Source organism: Mustelus asterias, unplaced genomic scaffold, assembly GCF_964213995.1.
Source record: "Mustelus asterias unplaced genomic scaffold, sMusAst1.hap1.1 HAP1_SCAFFOLD_92, whole genome shotgun sequence".
Taxonomy (NCBI): Eukaryota; Metazoa; Chordata; class Chondrichthyes; order Carcharhiniformes; family Triakidae; genus Mustelus; species Mustelus asterias.
In genome coordinates, this window is record NW_027590141.1 from 1,173,827 (window position 1) to 1,193,507 (window position 19,681).

Consider the following 19,681-nt stretch of genomic DNA (forward strand, 5'->3'; position numbering starts at 1 on the left):
TCCGGGTGCTCTGGTTTCCTCCCACATTCCAAAGATGAGCAGGTTTGGTGGATTAGCTGTGGTAAATATGCGGGGTTATGAAAATAGGATGGAGTGGACCTGGCTGGGATGAACCTTCGGAGAGTCGGTGAAGACTCAACGGGCTGAATGGCCTCCTTCCGCGCTGGAGGGATTCTATGATCACAAATGTTGACAGTATTCCCAGTGTAGTATAATCACGCTTCCAATCAAGTCGAACATAACCTCCCTGCTGTTCAATTCTATCCCTCGAGAATGGAACCCTATATATGTCCCAGACCTTAGGGAAGATGTGAAGTTCTTAGAGAGGGTGCAGAGGAGATTTGCACGAATGGCATCTCACATCATTAAAAAGTACCTGGATCAGCATCTGGCAAATCAGAACATTGAAGGCTATGGGCCAGTTGCTGGTAAATGGGATTTGGTGGGAGGTCGGGTGTTTCTTGCGTGTCGGTGCAGACTCGATGTGCCGAAGGGCCTCTTCTGCACTGTACAATTCTAAGATGAGGTAATTCAGTTAGTTGGCGGCACCGTGGCACACTGGTTAGCACTGCTGACTCACAGCACCAGGAACCCAGGTTCAATTCCGGCCTCAGGTCACTGGCTGTGTGGAGTTTGCACTTTCTCTTCATGTCTGCATGGGTTTCCTCCGGGTGCTCTGGTTTCCTCCCACAGTCCAAAGATGTGCATGTTAGGTTGATTGGCCATGTTAAATTGACACTAGCGTCAGGGGGATTAACAAGCTAAATGTGTAGGGTTACGGGAATAGAGCCTGGGTGGGATCGTGATTTGTACAGACTCAATGGGCCGAATGGCCTCCTCCTATACTGCAGGGATTCTCTGAGAGACTGGAGCAGCTTAAATTTCTCTCTTCAGATCAGTCAGACAGTAGGGTCTAGAATGGGGCCATTCAGTCCACTGATTCAATGCTGGCTCTCTGTAGATCAAACCCCTGCCCTGTTCTATATATTGACAGATCAATGCTCACTGCTTCCTGTCCAGATTGCACCCTTCGTGCTCTCATCCCATGTACTCCCCGCATTGGAGATCTCTACTGCCTCCCGAAGTTACACAAGGCCAACACACCCGGCCATCCCATCGTATCAGACAATGGGACCCTGTGCGAGAACCTCTCCGGCTACGTCGAGGGCATCCTGAAACCCATTGTACAAAGAACCCCCAGCTTTTGTCGCAACACTATGGACTTCCTACAGAAACTCAGCACACATGGAGCAGTTGAACCAGGAGCGCTCCTCGTCACAATGGATGTCTTGGCACTCGACACCAGCATCCGCCACGATGATGGCATTGCTGCAACGGCCTCAGTACTCAACGCTGACAACTGCCAGTTTCCAGATGCAATTTTACAACTCATCCGCTTCATCCTGGACACAATGTCTTCACCTTCAACGACCAGTTCTTCATCCAGACACATGGAACAGCCATGGGGACCAAATTCGCACCTCAATATGCCAACATCTTCATGCACAGGTTCGAACAAGACTTCTTCACCGCACAGGACCTTCAACCAATGCTATACACTAGATACATCAATGATATTTTCTTCCTTTGGACTCGTGGTGAACAATCACTGAAACAACTATATGATGACATCAACAAGTTCCATCCCACCATCAGACTCACCATGGACTACTCTCCGGAATTGGTTGCATTCTTGGACACACGCATCTCCATTAAGGATGGTCACCTCAGCACCTCACTGTACCAAAGTCCACGGAAAACCTCACGATGCTCCACTTCTCCAGCTTCCACCCTAAACACGTTGAAGAAGCCATCCCCTACGGACAAGCCCTCCGTACACACAGGATCTGCTCGGATGAGGAGGATCGCAACAGACACCTCTAGACGCTGAAAGATGCCCTCATAAGAACAGGATATGGCGCTCGACTCATTGATTGACAGTTCCGACGCGCCACAGCGAAAAATAGCACCAACCTCCTCAGAAGACTAACACGGGACACGGTGGACAGGGTACCCTTCGTCGTCCAGTACTTCCCCGGAGTGGAGAAGATACGACATCTCCTCTGGAGCCTTCAACATGTCATTGATGAAGATGAACATCTCGCCAAGGCCATCCCCACATCTTGCCTTCAAACATCCGCACAACCTCAAACAGACCATTGTCCGCAGCAAACTACCCAGCCTTCAGGAGAACAGTGACCAATACACCACACAACCCTGCCACAGCAACCTCTGCAAGACGTTTTGGTCGTGGGCCGTGAAACATTTTGTCAGTTTGCAGATCTTTCATTTTGTTCTTCTCCACCTCCCTCGCTCAATTCTTCAGAGGTCAGTCTTTGACAAAGGGTCATCTGGACTCGAAATGTAAGCACTTTTCTCTCCTGACAAATGCCCGTGACCGCTGAAGTGCGTCATGGGCATTCAGCCTCTGATCTTTGGGTAAGCATTCTCCAAGGCGGCCTTCATGACACACAACAGCGCAGAGTCGCTGAGCAGATGTTGGATTTATGTCACATTATCAGTAACCCCCACAGCTTGCCTCCTGGACTTGCGGGCTGTCCTGTCTGGAGACAATACACATCTCTTTAACCTGTGCTTAATGCTCCCTCCACCCACATTGTCTGTATCTTTAAGATCTGGTTGGCTGGAGGGATTCGCATTCTAATCAGTATTCTGTAACTTGATTTTGTGTCTCTGTGCCCTGTTTGAGAGCACATTTCCACTCCATCTGACGAAGGAGCAGCGCTCCGAAAGCTAATGGTATTTGCTACCAAATAAACCTGTTGGACTTTAACCTGGTGTTGTTAAAACTCTGACTGGGTTTTCTCCCACAGACCGAAGGACTTGCTGGTTAGGTACATTGAGCATGCTAAATTCTCCCTCAGTTTACCCGAACAGGTGCCAGAGTGTGGTGACTGGGGGATTTTCAGAGTAACTTCATTGCAGTGTGAATGTGTGACACTTATAAATAAACTTTAAAAAACCTTGAACTTTTAAAAACTACTACCAAATTGGTTTCTTGAATCCCCTTTTTTATATTTTCAAAATGTAGAAAGCCCACCTCAGCCAATTGTTGGGAATTAGCCAATTGGTCTATAACTTGTCAATAATGAAACTGGTTTGGTTTTTAGCTAGTTGCACACATTGTCTGAATTTTAAGACAATTCTTTCTCTCAAACGATATCTCTTAGCTTGGGGTTGCCTGAGTGTTGACCAATAATTGGTTAACATCAGTCATTCAATGTTGAGACATCTTGAACAGGAACTGATTCATCCCCTCCAGTCAAGGTTAACAAAGTATTAGTTTATTTATTAGTGTCACCAATCAGCTTACGTTAACACTGCAATGAAGTTACTATGAAAATCCCTTAGTTGCCACACTCTGGCGACTGATCGGATAAACTGATTGAGAATTTAACATGGCTAATGCACCTAACCAGCACGTCTTTCGGACTGTGGGAGGAAACTGGAGCACCCGGAGGAAACCCATGCAGACACGGGGAGAACGTGCAGACTCCGCACAGTCACCCAAGCCGGGAATCGAACCCAGGTCCCTGGCACTGTGAGACAGCACTGCTAACCACTGTGGCACCGTGCCACGCTAACAAGTCTTGTTATTTTTTTTATTCTGTTGGCCTCAGAACGTAACATTTTATAATTCCCACAGCATTTTAAACATTCTTTATATCTTTATAATTCTAAACGTTATAAACTTTTGTGTTCAAATTTACATTTCCAGCCTAACAACTGTATTAATGATTCATTTATTATTTAATTGTCTCTCAATTCAGGCTGTCCATTTAACTAATCTCCTGCTTTACAATTGTGGGAACTTCAGTCACAAATAAGGTAGTCAAATGCATTGTTAAAAGCAGGATGTTCTTTATATAAATAAATAACAAAGTTTAAAAATCATTGGCAAACAAAAGGAAACAGGAGCATTGGAACCAGCCTGGACTTGCAGACTGAAACCCCGCCCAAAGCCCGCACGTGCTCAGAAGGGAGAGAGGTTGAGAAGAACACTCTGTAACACTTCTTCTCCCCTTAAATTTCAATCCCCCATCAGGACAGAAATACAACAAAGTAATGTCTTTAATAATACGGAAATCTGTCAGGAGCTTTGTGGTTGCATTGCGACCTGTACAATACCACTGGTAAATCTTGTAATGGTGTTTCTGGAATGGGAGGTGCAGAGGTAGTTTGAGAATCTGTACATGAACATTCCTCTTCCACTCCCACAGCAGAGTCAACTGGCAAAGCTGGAACCATTTCCTGGTGAACATCCACAGCAGCATGACCCTCTGCCATGTTCTCAGTAATGGTTGCTGACTCTGAAACTGTTCCTGACACGGGGTCACACCGCAAGCGAATATGGTCTTGGTGTCTGCGAACAACTCTTCCATTTTACAGTCTCACCACCCAAGATACTGGACCACTTTGGTTTAAAATTATTCCCGGTAACCACCTTTGGTTCCTCCCAAAGTTTCTGATGTAAACCTGATCACCCGGTTTGAACTGCCCCTCTTTGGTGCGGTAGTCGTGTCCCTCCTTCTTCTCTTGTCTCCTGCTCACTTTTGCTCTGAGATCTGGGTGAAGCAGATCCAGATGAGACTTCAACCTTTCCCCGAAAAATTCCGCAGGAGAGAGTCCAGTTGTGGATTGTGGTGTGATGCGAAACTGGAACAAAAATCTTGAGAGCTTGTTCTTAAAGTATCGCTTGCCATTCTCTTCAATCCCTCCTTCAGTGTTTGAACAGCTCTTTCTGCGAGACCATTTGTAGCCAGATGAAATGGTGCAGTACGCACATGGCGTAGACCATTCCTTTACAGGAATTCCTGAAACACCTCACTTGTAAACAGAGTGTCGTTATCTGAAACAAGCCAATCTGGTAACCCAGGGCTTGTGAAAATTTGACAGAGCTTCTCTATTGTCACAGGAGCTGGAATATTACTCATGGTCTGTGCTTCCAACCATTTTGAATGCACATTTACAACGACCAAACACACGTGATTCATGAAAGGCCCCCAAAGGCCACATTTAGTCTGGACCACGGCCTATCAGGCCACTCCCAAGGATGAAGTGGTAATGTACCCAGTGTGTTGTGCCTGATTCAATCGACAAACAGTTTATTGAGTTACGCCAGCGGGGAGAAGCCACAGGGCTGATCATGTGTAACTCCACCCAACAAAGAATATCATCAATTCTTATCCAGTTACTCAGCCCATCCCGGCTGGACACAATCCAATCAGAATGGTGATAGATTACACACATTATAGGTTCAATAAAATTAGTATCTGGGCATTATGGGGCTTTGTGATCATCTCATGGACAAGTTCCCCTATCATGATGCTTTCCAGACCCCCCATTGGGGGGGTCTTTCTTTGTACATAGACTCCCTTAGTTAGAAATGGGGTGGATTAAAAGTTCTCAAATGGACGTCAGCACTCTTCCTTTGTTTTAATCTAATGACCACATGGTCTGGGAACATTTCTATTTAATACTCTTTCTTTGTAAACTCTTTTCTTCAGTATCCAATTCCAGAATTTTCCTTTTCTTTGTGTTACTTGCGTCAGGAATAAATCTTTGGACCTGACAGGAAGTTTAACCCAAGATCAATCCAACACAGGATTGGTCAGAATCATTTCACATGTGTCAAATTTTAAATAACCATTACAAATTAAAACTCTCATTCTCACATGGGTGAATTGTATCCGGATTAAAGTTTCCACATGTTTAGTAAAATACCCTGGAATCCTGTCTCTGGCCAGTAAATATGGCTCCAAGTTCATAACTTCTGAACAAAAAAAGTTTTATTGATCACACTTTCTTTGTTAAAAATCTGTTTGATTTAAATCACAGACAGAAAACCTCAAAGCTTGAAGCGTTCAACCCACAAATATCATCCATACACAAACAGAGAAACTTAGCATGTGCTTTACAACAACAATAACCAAAATTAATTACTTAAGCGTTCTTGTGATCCTGTTTTTAAACTTCCAAAAATGCCTTTAATTAAAGATTCAAGATCAGGTTAATCCACCAGAAAGATAAACCGTAACAAATGTAGCCCAAAACAATGATAAAACACATCTACAAACATCCACATAAAACAAACAAAACACACAGATTCTCACAGCTCATAAATTTCAAACAATGAATCCTCAGCATTCTCTCTCGCAGCTATAGCTTCTTAAAGCGACAGAGCACTACAAGCTCACAACTTCTTGATTAAAATAAGATGCAAGATCCTTCATTATAACTTAACCTTTTTTAAGCCAACTTACAAGGACTGATTTTAGAGGCAACATCTTTTGTTGATTTAAAACCCCAAACACGTTCCACCCAAACACTGGCAAAATCTTTGTTCTTTATCTGGGGATAAAATTCTCAGTTATTCCAAATTCCTCCAGGCTATGGTTAATATTTCCGCATTTAACTTATTCCCAGAAATCCTCAATTATAAACTAAAATAGACACGTGTTTCCGGGCAGTCACAGGAATATGGTCAAGATAGTCCAGTCCCACAATGCCTCACATTCAATCTGCAGTCCTTCAATTATAACAGAATATGTGGCTGTATGTAGCTGCCTTGGCCATGGTCAACCCCAAGGGTGCCTTCTTGAACTGCTGCAATGCCTGAGGTGTACGTACATCCACAGTGCTGCGAGGAAGGGACTTCCAGTTACTGAGAGAGACAAGAGATGAAATTGCTGGGCCTCTGACAGAAATCTTTGTTTCTTCATTGGACACAGGTGAGGTCCCAGAGGATTGGAGGATAGCAAATGTGATCCCGTTATTTAAGAAGGGTAGCAAGGATAACCCGGGCAATTATAGGCCAGTGAGCTTGACGTCCGTGGTCGGGAAATTGTTGGAGAAGATTCTTAGAGATAGGATCTGTACACATTTAGAACTGAATAATCTCATTAGCGATAGACAACATGGTTTTGTACGAGGGAAATTTGGTTGAGTTTTTTGAGGAGGTGACAAAAATGATTGACGAGGGAAGGGCCATGGATGTCGTCTACATGGATTTTAGTAAAGCATTTGACAAGGTCCCTCATGGCAGGCTGGTGCAAAAGGTTAAATCTCACGGGATCAAAGGTGAACTAGCTAGATGGGTACAGAACTGGCTTCGCCACAGAAGACAGAGGGTAGCAGTGGAGGGGTCTTTTTCTGATTGGAGGGCTGTGACTAGGGTGTTCACAGTAAGAGTTTTAACAACACCAGGTTAAAGTCCAACAGGTTTATTTGGTAGCAAATGGCATTAGCTTTCGGAGCGCAGATAGTGAGGAACATTGTCAGAGGCTACAGAAGGATTTAGATGGGCTGGAAATTTGGGCAAAGAAATGGCAGATGGAGTTCAATCCTGATCAATGCGAAGTGATGCATTTTGGGAGAACTAACGTAGGGGGGAGCTATACGATAAATGGCAGAACCATAAAAGGTGTAGATACGCAGAGGGACCTGGGTGTGCAAGTCCACAGATCCTTGAAGGTGATGTCACAGGTGGAGAAGGTTGAGAATAAGGCATATGGCATGCTTGCCTTAATAGGACGGGGCATAGAGTATAAAAGTTGGGGTCTGATGTTACGGTTGTATAGAACGTTGGTTCGGCCGCATTTGGAATACTGCGTCCAGTTCTGGTCGCCACACTACCGGAAGGACGTGGAGGCTTTAGAGAGAGTACAGAGGAGGTTTACCAGGATGCTGTCTGGGATGGAAGGGCTTAGTTATGAGAAGAGATTGGGTAAACTGGGGTTGTTCTCCCTGGAAAGACGGAGGATGAGGGGTGACCTAATAGAGGTGTATAAAATTATGAAAGGCAGAGATAGGGTGAACAGTGGGAAGCTTTTCCCCAGGTCGGTGGTGACATTCATGAGGGGTCATAGGTTCAAGGTGAAGAGGAGGAGGTTTAACACAGATATCAGAGGGACGTATTTTACACAGAGGGTGGTGGGGGCCTGGAATGCGCTGCCGGGCAAGGTGGTGGAGGCAGACACACTGGGAATGTTTAAGACTTATCTTGATCGCCACATGAACGGAGTGGGAATGGAGAAGTACAAAAGAATGGTCTAGTTTGGACCAGGGAGCGGCGCGGGCTTGGAGAGCTGAAGGGCCTGTTCCTGTGCTGTATTGTTCTTTGTTTGTTCGCTGCTCCTTCGTCAGATGGAGCAGGTGGTCGAAAGGAGCAGCGCTCCGAAAGCTAATGGCATTTGCTACCAAATAAACCTGTTGGACTTTAACCTGGTGTTGTTAAAACTCTTACTGTGTTTACCCCAGTCCAACGCCGGCATCTCCACCTCATGACTCAGGTGTTCTGCAGGGCTCTGTACTGGGACCTCTGCTGTTTGTGATATATATAAATGATTTGGAAGAAGATGTCGCTGGGCTGATTAGTAAGTTTGCGGACGACACAAAGATTGCTGGAGTTGCAGATAGTGATGAACATTGTCAGAGAATACAGCAGGATATAGATAGGCTGGAAAATTGGGCGGAGAAATGGCAGATGGAATTTAAGATGTGGAGATGCCGGTGTTGGACTGGGGGAAACACAGTAAGAAGTCTAACAACACCAGGTTAAAGTCCAACAGGTTTATTTGGTAGCAAAAGCCACTCGCTTTTGGAACAGGCTGTCACTTCATCAGGTAGGTGGGAGTTCCAGATAAATGCGAAGTGATGCATTTTGGTAGATCTAATGCAGGGGGAACTATACAATAAATGGCAGAACCATCAGGAGTATATACACACAGAGGGATCTGGGTGTGCAAGTCCACATATCCTTAAAGGTGGCAGCACAGGTGGAAAAGGTGGTGAAGAAGACATATGGCATGCTTGCCTTTATTGGACGGGGCATAGAGTATAAAAGTTGGCATATGATGTGGCAGTTACATAGAACGTTGGTTAGGCCACATTTGGAATACTGTGTCCAGTTCTGGTCGCCACACTACCAGAAGGATGTGGAGGCTTTGGAGAGAGTGCAGAAAAAGTTTACCAGGATGTTGCCTGGTATGGAGGGTATTAGCTATGAGGAGAGATTGAGTAAACTAGGGTTGTTCTCCCTGGAAAGACGGAGGTTGAGGGGGCGACCTTATAGAAGTTTATAAAATTATGAAGGGAATAGATAGGGTGAACAGTTGGAAGCTTTTTCCCAGGTCAGAAATGACAAACACAAGGGGTCACAAGTTCAAAGTAAGGGGGGCAAGGTTCAATACAGATATGTGGGGGACGTACTTTACACAGAGGGTGGTGGAGGCCTGGAATGCACTACCAAGCAAGGTGGTTGAGGCAGACATGCTAGGATCATTTAAGACTTATTGAGATAGCCACATGAACAGACTGGGAATAGAGGGATACAAACGGATTGTCCAGTTAGGAAGACGTGATCAGTGCAGGCTTGGAGGGCCGAAGGGCCTGTTCCTGTGCTGTATTGTTCTTTGTACATTTTTCAGACTTTCACTGGACTGTTGGTGGATATCAGATTGATATTTTCCATTCAACCACACCCAAGGTGAGTTATTCCAATTCCTTTATTGTCCAGGACAATATATCCACAATATCTTTAAAACAGAAATTAAACATTCCCATTTGATTTCAGACAGTAACATATTCTGTTAGTTTGTTCTTTATTGTCAATGTCAGGCTGGGGTTGTTCTCCTTGGAGCAAAGGAGGTTGAGGGGAGATTTGATAGAAGTGGACAAGATTCTGACAGGTTGAGATAAGGTGGACAAAGAAAAGCTGTTCCCATTAGCTGAAGGGACAAGGACGAGGGGGGACACAGATTTCTTGTTTTGGGTCAAAGATGCAAGGGGACCGGGCCGGGGGCGGGGGGGGGGGGGGGGGGGGGGAGTGGGGGAGATGTGAGGAAGAATATTCTGATGCAGCGAATGGTAATGACCTGAAACTCGCTGCCTACGAGGGTGGAGGAAGTGGAGACAATAAACAATTAAAAAGGAAATTGGATGGATATTTGCGGTGTTCCAAACAGAATGAAGAACAAAGAAAATTACAGCACAGAAACAAGCCCTTTGGCCCTCCAAGCCTGCAGCAACCATGCTGCCCGTCTGAACTAAAATCCCCGACCTTTCCGGGAACATATCCCTCTGTTCCTATGCTATTCATATATTTGTCAAGACACATCTTAAAAGTCACTGTCGTATCTTCTTCAACTACCGTCCCCGGCAACGAGTTCCAGGCACCCACCACCCTCTGTGTAAAAAACCTGCCTTGTACATCTCCTTTAAACCTTGCCCCTCGCACCTTAAACCTATGCCCCTAGTAACTGACTCTTCCACCCTGGGAAAAAGCTTCTGACTATCCACTCTGTCCATGACCCTCAAAATCTTGTAGACTTCTATCAGGTCGCCCCCCTCAACCTCCTTCGTTCCACTGAGAACCAAGCAAGTTTCTTCAACCTCTCCTCATAGCTAATGCCCTCCATACCAGGCAACATCCTGATACATATTTTCTGTACCCTCTCCAAAGCCTCCACATCCTTCTGGTACAGTGGTGACCAGAATTGAACACGAGATTCCAAGTGCGGTTTAACTAAGGTTCTATAAAGCTGCAACATGACTTGCCAATTTTTAAACTCAGTGTCCCGGCTGATGAAGGCAAGCATGCCGTGTGCCTTCTTGACTACCTTCTCCACCTGCGTTGCCACTTTCAATGACCTGTGTACCTGTACACCCACATCCCTCTGCCTATGAATACTCTTAAGGGTTCTGCCATTTACTGGATATTTCCCATCATTATCTCACAATTGTCTGGATTCAACTTCATCTGCCATCTCTCCGCCCAAGTCTCCAACTGATCTATATCCTGCTGTATCCTCTGTCGGACCCCATCGCTATCCGCAATTCCACCAACCTTTGTGTTGTCCACAAATTTACCAATCAAACCAGTTACATTTTCCTCCAAATCATTTATATATATTACAAACAGCAAAAGTCCCAGCACTGATCCCTGAGGAATGTCACTTGTCACAGCCCTCCATTCAGAAATGTACCTTTGCACTGCCAACCTCTGTTTTCTTCTGACTAAATATCTCGAAACCTCCTAACACCCTGTCACTCTGTGATCCTTGTGACATTTGAAACCAGGTATTCGCAACAAGACTCAAAGAGCATCAGCCCACTGGAGGCTGAGACCAGCCAGTCCAGCACAAAGAAACCCTCTGACCCTCCCCATTGACCAACTGTGAGAATGAACAAAATGCAGTCCTGGATGTAACTGAGAGCAGAAACAATAACAGCAGAATCCAACCCCTGGAATCACTCGTGAACTTGTTGGTGTCTCAGCAGGTGGGATGAAACTCTGAATCCCTTCCCACATACAGAGCAGGTGAATGGTCTCTCGCCAGTGTGAACTCGCTGGTGTATCCGCAGGTCAGATGACTGAGTGAATCCCTTCCCACACTGAGGGCAGGTGAATGGCCTCTCCCCAGTGTGAACTCGCTGGTGTGTCCGCAGGTGGGTTGACCGAGTGAATCCCTTCCCACACTGAGAGCAGGTGAACGGCCTCTCCCCTGTGTGAACTCGCTGGTGTGTCAGCAGATCAGATGAGTTTGTGAATCCCTTCCCACACTGAGAGCAGATGAATGGTTTCTCCGCAGTGTGAACTTGCTGGTGTGTCTGCAGGTGGGTTGACCGAGTGAATCCCTCCCCACACTGAGAGCAGGTGAACGGCCTCTCTCCTGAGTGAACTCGCTGGTGTGTCCGCAGGTCAGATGACTGAGTGAATCCCTTCCCACACTGAGAGCAGGTGAATGATTTCTCCCCAGTGTGAACTCGCTGGTGTATCCGCAGGTGGGATGACTGAGTGAATCCCTTCCCACACTGAGAGCAGGTGAATGGCCTCTCCCCTGTGTGACGTAGCTGGTGTCTCTGCAGGTCGGCTAACTGAGTGAATTCTTGCCCACACTGAGAGCAGGTGAACGGTCTCTCTCCAGTGTGAACTCGTTCGTGTGTCCGCAGGTTGGATGACTGAGTGAATCCCTTCCCACACTGAAAACAGGTGAATGGCCTCTCCCCAGTGTGAACTCGCTGGTGTCTCTGCAGGTGGGATGACCGAGTGAATCTCTTCCCACACTGAGAGCAGGTGAATGGCCTCTCCCCAGTGTGAACTCGCTGGTGTCTCTGCAGGTGGAATGACCGAGTGAATCCCTTCCCACACTGAGAGCAGGTGAACGGCCTCTCTCCAGTGTGAACTTGCTGGTGTGTCTGCAGGCTGGATAACTGTATGAATCCCTTCCCACACTGCGAGCAGGTGAATGGCCTCTCCTCAGTGTGAACGCGCTGGTGTGACTGCAGGTGGGATAACTGATTAAATCCCTCCCGACAGTGAGAGCAGATGAATGGTCTCTCCCCAGTGTGGCTGCGCCGATGAGTTTCCAGCTCTGATGGGGCTCTGTATCCCTTCCCACAGTCTGCACATTTCCATGGTTTCTCCATGGTGCAGGTGTCCTTACCTGTCTCTTGAGTGGACAATTAGTTGAAACTTCGTCCACACACAGAACAAGATTACAGTCTCGACCCGCTGTGAATGTTGTGATATTTATTCAGGCTGTGTAACTGGTTAAAGCTCTTTAGTCCATGCACTAGAACACTCTCACTCGAGTGTGGCAGTGTGTTGATGCTTTTTCACTCACACTGACATTTCAAATCCTTTCAAATCGACAGACTGGACAATCATTTCTCCTTCTGGATTCAAAGTCCGATGATATTGAGGTCCCAAGGAATATGACTCTGTCACGTCTCGACGTGACGTTTGAGATTTCAGCCTGTGATTCCTCTTTCAATATCCTGGAAAATGAGTTTCCAAAAGTCATCAGTGTCAGTACAGGATAGAAATTCAGAACAGACAATTTCTATGGAACATTCTTTCCTCTCTCATTCCCCAAAAGCTGTAAATCTCCATCCCACACACTCTCTCCCCATTCTCAGCAGGTCTGGCAGCATCTGCATGGAGAGAAAAGAACTGATGTTTCAGAGCTTTGACAAAGGGTCATCTAGACAAGAAACATCAGCTCTTTTCTCTCCTTACAGATGCTGCCAGACCTACTGAGATTTTCCAGCATTTTCTCTCTTGGTTTCAGATTCCAGCATCCGCAGTAATTTGCTTTTATAAGGCTGCAGATACCTCCTCCCAGGTAACATGCGTGTGCCCAAGACATCACCACTTGTTTCCCTTATTTCTTTCGCACCCATGGTGCTCTCCGCAGTAAACACAGAGGAGAAGTATTCATTAAAAATCTCACCCATCTCCTGCGGCTACCCACACAGATGGCCAGACTGATTTTTAAGGGGATCTATTCTCTCTCTAGCCACCCTTTTACTCTTAATATAGCTATAGAACCTCTTGGAATTTTCTTTAATCTTACCTGCCAGATCCATATCAGACCCTCTTTTTGTCCTCCTGATTTCCCTCTTCAGTATTTTCTTACACTTTTTATAGTCAGAGTGATTCACTTGTCCCCAAAGAACAATACAGCACAGGAACAGACCCTTCGGCCCTCCAGGCCCACGCCGCTCCCTGGTCCAAACTAGACCATTCTTTTGTATCCCTCCATTCCCACTCCATTCATTTGGCTATCTAGATAAGTCTTAAACGTTCCCAGTGTGTCCGCTCCACCACCTTGCCTGGCAGCGCATTCCAGGCCCCCACCACCCTCTGTGTAAAATACGTCCTTCTGGTATCCGTGTTAAACCTCCCCCCCTCACCTTGAACCTATGAGCCCTCGTGAATGTCACCACCGACGTGGGAAAACCCTCACCCATTCCATTGTGACATCACACCCTCACCCATTCCATTGTGACATCACACCCTCACCCATTCCATTGTGATGTCACGCTCTCACCCATTCCATTGTGACGTCACACTCTCACCCATTCCATTGTGACGTCAGGGCTTCACTCTCCGATCACAATCCCTGCCGGCCTCCCACATGCAGCCTCAATGGCGGCAGTCAGCCCGGGTCTAACACTACAAGCTGCCGCTCCATTGGGTACAAAGGGGGGGACCGGGAAGTTCATTTCCGGGGTTTGGGTTTGAACAACATGTTTACAAAGTCTTTCCACCCACCCGCCACATTTATCATTCCCCGCGCGCCGCCCTCTACCTCGTATTGATCTCGCTTCCAGGTTAAAACCATCCGCCTTTCCGTCGCCATTACCCGCACTGCGCATGCTTCAGATCCCGCCCCTCATTCACTCCGATTGGTTGGAGGACCAGCCGCTCCCGCTCGGTCCTCCAGCCCCGCCCCCTCCTCCTATTGGTCCGGAGCTGCCGTCAATCAGTGCCCGGGCATTGTGATGTGGAGCATGCGCAGTGTCATTGCTGTCCTTGGCGCTTGTTTGTCCCGGAGAAGCGGAGTCAGCGTTAGGCGGTGGCTGGGAGGATTTGGAAACCCTTCAGAATCATTGTCAGCTCCCTGGTTTCTCCCTCCCTCCCTCCCTCCCGGGAACAGGCCCAGGTTAACGGCCCCATCCTGGCTCAGCCACTGGAGGATGGTTCACATCAGAGGATGGGGGAGGGGGACAATAAATAAGAGGTTACACTTTGGCCTCAAATCAATGAGGACTCTGATCTCTGGGAAGGAAGGAAACCCTGGGAGGTGGGCGGGGAGGATTCACAAACACCCGCTGGAGGCCCCAACACCCCCAATAAGACCCATTGGTTTTACTGTCATTCTGCAGACAGCAGCTGGAGATTTGAACCCAGTAAGAAGTCTCACAACACCAGGTTAAAGTCCAACAGGTTTATTTGGTAGCAAAAGCCACTCGCTTTCGGAACACTGCTCCTTCATCAGGTGAGTAGGACTTGTGTTCATAAACGGGGCATATATATTGACACAAACTCAATTTACAAGATAATGGTTGGAATGCGAGTCTTTACAGGTAATCAATTCTTAAAGGTACAGACAATGTGAGTGGAGGGAGAGTTAAGCACAGGTTAAAGAGATGTGTATTGTCTCCAGCCAGGGCAGTTAGTGAGATTTCCACATCAAGAACTGAACCCAGACAGAGGAGAGGGAGGGAGAAAATGGAGTGGAGGAAAGAAATGGTGGAGATGTTGAGATGGGTTTGGATTTCAGCCCAGGGGAGGAGGGAGAGTGTGTGGGACAGGGATTTATAGATTTGGGGAACAAGAGAGGAAAATATGTTCCAGAGAAATTTCAGAATTTCTATCCTGGACTGACAGTGATGGTACCCTGTATTTGTAAACTGTTTTTGCAGAGTATTATGAAGGAAGATTTACAGATATGAAACTCAAACCAAACTTCACATCAAGATCTGTTTCAGTGATTTGATTAATCAGAAACTGAATATCGTCAGCCTTTGTCTACAGAAGGAGAAATGTTTATTCTGTCTGCGGGCAAAGATTTCAAACATCAGTGTGACTGAAAAAGCACCGAGACACACACACACCTGTGAGTTTCCAATGTGCTGAATGTGGAAAGTGGTTTAACAAGTCTGAAAAATAATCACATCATTCTCAGTGAGTCGTGACCCGACACATATTCTGTGTAAACGAGGCTTCAACTCATCATCCAACCTGGAGTCACATGAGGACACCCGCAGCACAGAGAAACCATTAAAATGTGGGGACTGTGGGAGGGGATTCAATTACCCGTCCGAATTGGATATTCATCGTCGCATTCACACTGGAGAGAGGCCGTTCACCTGCTCTGAGTGTGGGAAAGGATTTGCTTACTCATCCAGCCTCTATACACACCGGCGTGTTCACACTGGTGAGAGGCCATTCACCTGCCTCGAATGTGGGAGGGGATGTCATGCTATATCAAGCCTCCTGATTCACCGGCAAGTTCACTCCGATCAGAGACTGTTTCAGTGTTCTGAATGTGAGAAAAGCTTTAAAAGCACAAAGGACCTCCTGAGACACCAGCGCACTCACATGGCGGTGAGACCGTTCACCTGCTCAGTGTGTGGGAAGGGATTCACTCAGTCATCCCACCTTCTGACACACCAACTTGTTCACACTGATCAGAGACCATTTCAATGTTCTGACTGTGAGAAGAGATTTAAAAGTAAAAATGATTTACAAGTCCATCAGCGCACTCACACTGGGGAGAAGCCATTCACCTGCTCCGTGTGTGAGAGGAGATTCGGACGTTTATCCCAGCTGCAAACACACCAGCGAGTTCACTCTGATAAGAGACCATTTCAGTGTTCTGACTGTGAGAAGAGCTTTAAAAGTAAACAGGATTTGGTGACACACCAGCGAGTTCACACTGGGGAGAAACCGTTCACCTGCTCGGTGTGTGAGATGGGATTCACCCATTCATCCCACTGTCTGAGACACCAGCGAGTTCACACCGGGGAGAAACCATTCATTTGCTGTGTGTGTGGGAAGGGATTCACTGATTCAGCCCACCTCCTGATACACGAGCGAATTCACACTGGGGAGAAACCCTTCGCTTGCTCCACATGTGGGAAACGATTCACTCAGCCACCCCAGCTCATTGCACATCAACTGGTCCACACTGATCAGAGACCTTTTAAATGTTCTGAGTGTGAGAAAAGTTTTAAAAGCAGTAAGGACCTGCTGAGACACCAGCAAATTCACACTGGAGAGGGATCATTCACCTGCTCCATGTGTGGGAAAAGGTTCACTCAGGCATCCCACCTGCTGAGACACCAGCAAGTTCACAAGTCACTGCAGGGGTTGGATTCTGCTGTTGCTGCTAACCCCATGCAGGACTGAATCATGTTCATTCTGTTATTAAGGAGGCTGGGAGGGTGGCACACATGGATAATCTCTGTACAATCAGGCAGAGTCAACATGGTTTTGTGCAAGGGAAATCACCTTTAATTGATTTATTGGATTTCTTTGAGGAAGTTACAAGCAATGTGGATAAAGTGGAACCTGTGGATGTGGTGTATTTAGATTTCCAGCAGGCATTTGACACATCAAAGTTTACCACACTAAATAAGAATTCATAGCATAAGGCATATTAGCATCCCATCCACATCGCTTCTTTATATTAGCATGGATAGAGGATTGATTAGCTAATGGGAAACAGAGAGGAGGGAGAAAGGAGTAATTTTTGGGATGGCAAGATGTCGCTTGTGGAGTGCCACAGGGATCAGTGCTGGGGCCTCAACTATTTACAAACTATTTTCATGATGTGGATGACAGGATCAAAATTTGCTGACACAAAGGTAGGTAGAAAAATGAGATGTGAATGACCATAACAAGCCTGCAAAGCGACATAGTGAGTGAGTGGGTAAAAGGTTGGCAGCTGGAACAAGATTTTTGGATAATGTGAACTTGTCCATTTGGACAGGAAGGATGGAAAAGCAGTTGATTATTTAAAGAGAGCGATTGCAGGTACAGAGGGATCTGGGTGTCCTGGTACTGTAATCAGGAAACATTAGTGTGTGGACACAGCAAATGATTAGAAAGGTAAATGAATTGTTGTTTATTGCAGGGATGTTTTGCTGCATTTGTTCAGGGTATTGGTGAGACCACATCTAGAGCACGGTGTACAGTTTTGGTCTCCTTACGTAAGAGAGGACTTGTGTGAGAAGTAGTTCAGAGAAGGTTTACTTGACTGATTCCTGGGATGAGGGAGTTATCATACAAGGAAAAGTTGGACATGTTCGGCCTGTATCTATTGGTGTTTAGAAGAATGAGAGAGGATCTGATTGAAACATATAAAATTCAGAGGGGACTTGACAGATGTTGATTGTAGAGAGAGGAGAACTAGAGGCACAGTTTAAAAATAAGGGGTCTCCCATTTAATGAGGAGAAGAAACTTTTTCTCTCAGAGGGTTGTTACAGTGTGGAATTCTCTTCCACAGAGAGTGGTGGAGGCTGGCTCACTGAATATTCTGAAGTCTGAATTTAATAGATTCTTGATTGACAAGAGAGTCAAAGGGTATGAGGGGTAAGAAGGAAAGTGGAGTTCAGACCACAATCAGATCAGCCAGGATCCTATTGAACATGATTGAACACTATTGAATAGTGGTGCAGGATCGAGGGGCCGAATGGCCTTCTCCTGGTCCTAATTCACATGTTCACATTATGAGAGTTGGAGTTTGTTTCTACTGACTTTCATTTCCCATAAATCTGAGCTGCAGCTTAATCTACAGAATAGAATCAAATAAATCTTGATGATAAACTAATTGATCAGCCAGAGTCTAACTGAATGACAGAGCAGACTGGAAGAGCTGAACAACCTACTCCAGTTCCTGTGTAGTTTCTCCCCATGATTCTCCCACTCTCTAACTCTGCTCCAGTGCTGGTTTCTGATGAAGTCTCTTCTCCCCAGGTCTCCCATCACTTTCCATTCATCAGTTGGTGTCTGAGTCCAAGTTTACCAGGAACAGGAGGAGGTCATTTATCCCCCTCGAGCCTGTTCTGTCATTCACTGAGGTCAGGACTGATCTGAGACCTAACTCCATTTACCCAGATATTGTTTTAATCTTGACTTCCCCGGTCTGTTACAATGTGATTTAAAAATAACTTTCATTTCCATCAGACCGTTAATGTAGGAGAGTGTCCCAAAGTGAATCTCAGAAACATTAACTGACACTGAGTCAAAGAAGGGGATGTTAGGAGGGCTGACTAAAGACTTGGTGCAGTGTAAAGGGTTCATGTTAAATTTGTAAATATTCTACACAGTGATGTATGATCAGATGACAAGAGCATGCTGAGAGTTGGTTCTCTGTGAAGCCTCATGCTGATCTTGTATTGTACATAGTTCGAAGAATGTGTAATTAAAGGTTACGTTTATCAGCAGCCTTGCCTCCAACAGTCTCGAGATTCTGACCAATTTCCTTCTTCACTTGATCTAAACCCACAAGGCTGTGTTCTCAGCCCCCTTCTATACTCCTTATACACCTATGACTGTGTGGCCAAATTCCCCTCCAACTTGATTTTCAAGTTTGCTGATGACACCATAGTGGGTCGAGTCTCAAACAATGACGAGACAGAGTACAGGAACGAGATAGAGAATCTGGTGAACTGGTGCGGCAACAATAATCTCTCCCTCAATGTCAACAAAATGAAGGAGATTGTCATCAATTTCAGGAAGCATAGAGGAGAACATGCCCCTGTCTACATCAATGGAGATGAAGTAGAAAGGGTCGAGAGCTTCAAGTGTCCAGATCACCAACAACCTGGCCTGGTACCCCCATGCTGACACTATAGAACAAAGAACAAAGAAAATTATAGCGCACGAACAGGCCCTTTGGCCCTTCAAGCCTGCACCGACCATTCTGCCCGACTTAACTAAAACCCTCTACCCTTCCGGGGACCATATCCCTCTATTCCCATCCTATTCATGTACTTGCCAAGATGCCCCTTAGAAGTCACTACCGTATCCGCTTCCACTACCTCCCCAGGCAACGTGTTCCAGGCACCCACTACTCTGTGTAAAAAAATCTGTCTTGTACATCTCCTTTAAGCCTTGCCCCTCACACCTTAAACCTATGGCCCCGAGTAATTGACTTAGTTAAGGAAGCCCACCAATTCCTCTACTTTCTTAGAAGACTAAGGAAATTTGGGATGTCAGCTACGACTCTCACCACCTTTTACAGATGCACCACAGAAAGCATTCTTTCTGGTTGTATCACAGCTTGGTATGGCTCCTGCTCTAACCAAGACCGCAAGGAACTGCAAAAGGTCATGAAATCCATCACGCAAACCAGTCTCCCA

General features: G+C 46.2%; 2 protein-coding genes across 2 annotated transcripts in view; one reads left to right on the top strand and one right to left on the bottom strand.

Moving 5' to 3' along the window:
* Nucleotides 1-19,681, bottom strand: part of LOC144484126 (uncharacterized) — a 93,271-nt gene that overhangs the window by 48,013 nt on the left and 25,577 nt on the right. Inside the window, exon 4 of the mRNA XM_078202675.1 lies at nt 11,314-12,330. Within this exon, the coding sequence (XP_078058801.1) occupies nt 11,314-12,330 (1,017 nt within the window). The remainder of the gene's footprint in view (nt 1-11,313; nt 12,331-19,681) is intronic.
* On the top strand, nt 14,355-18,762 carry LOC144484096 (uncharacterized). Its single transcript, XM_078202643.1, has 2 exons — nt 14,355-14,807; nt 15,235-18,762. The coding sequence occupies exon 2, from the start codon at nt 15,914-15,916 to the stop codon at nt 16,721-16,723; it is 810 nt and encodes a 269-aa protein (XP_078058769.1). The 5' UTR covers nt 14,355-14,807; nt 15,235-15,913; the 3' UTR covers nt 16,724-18,762.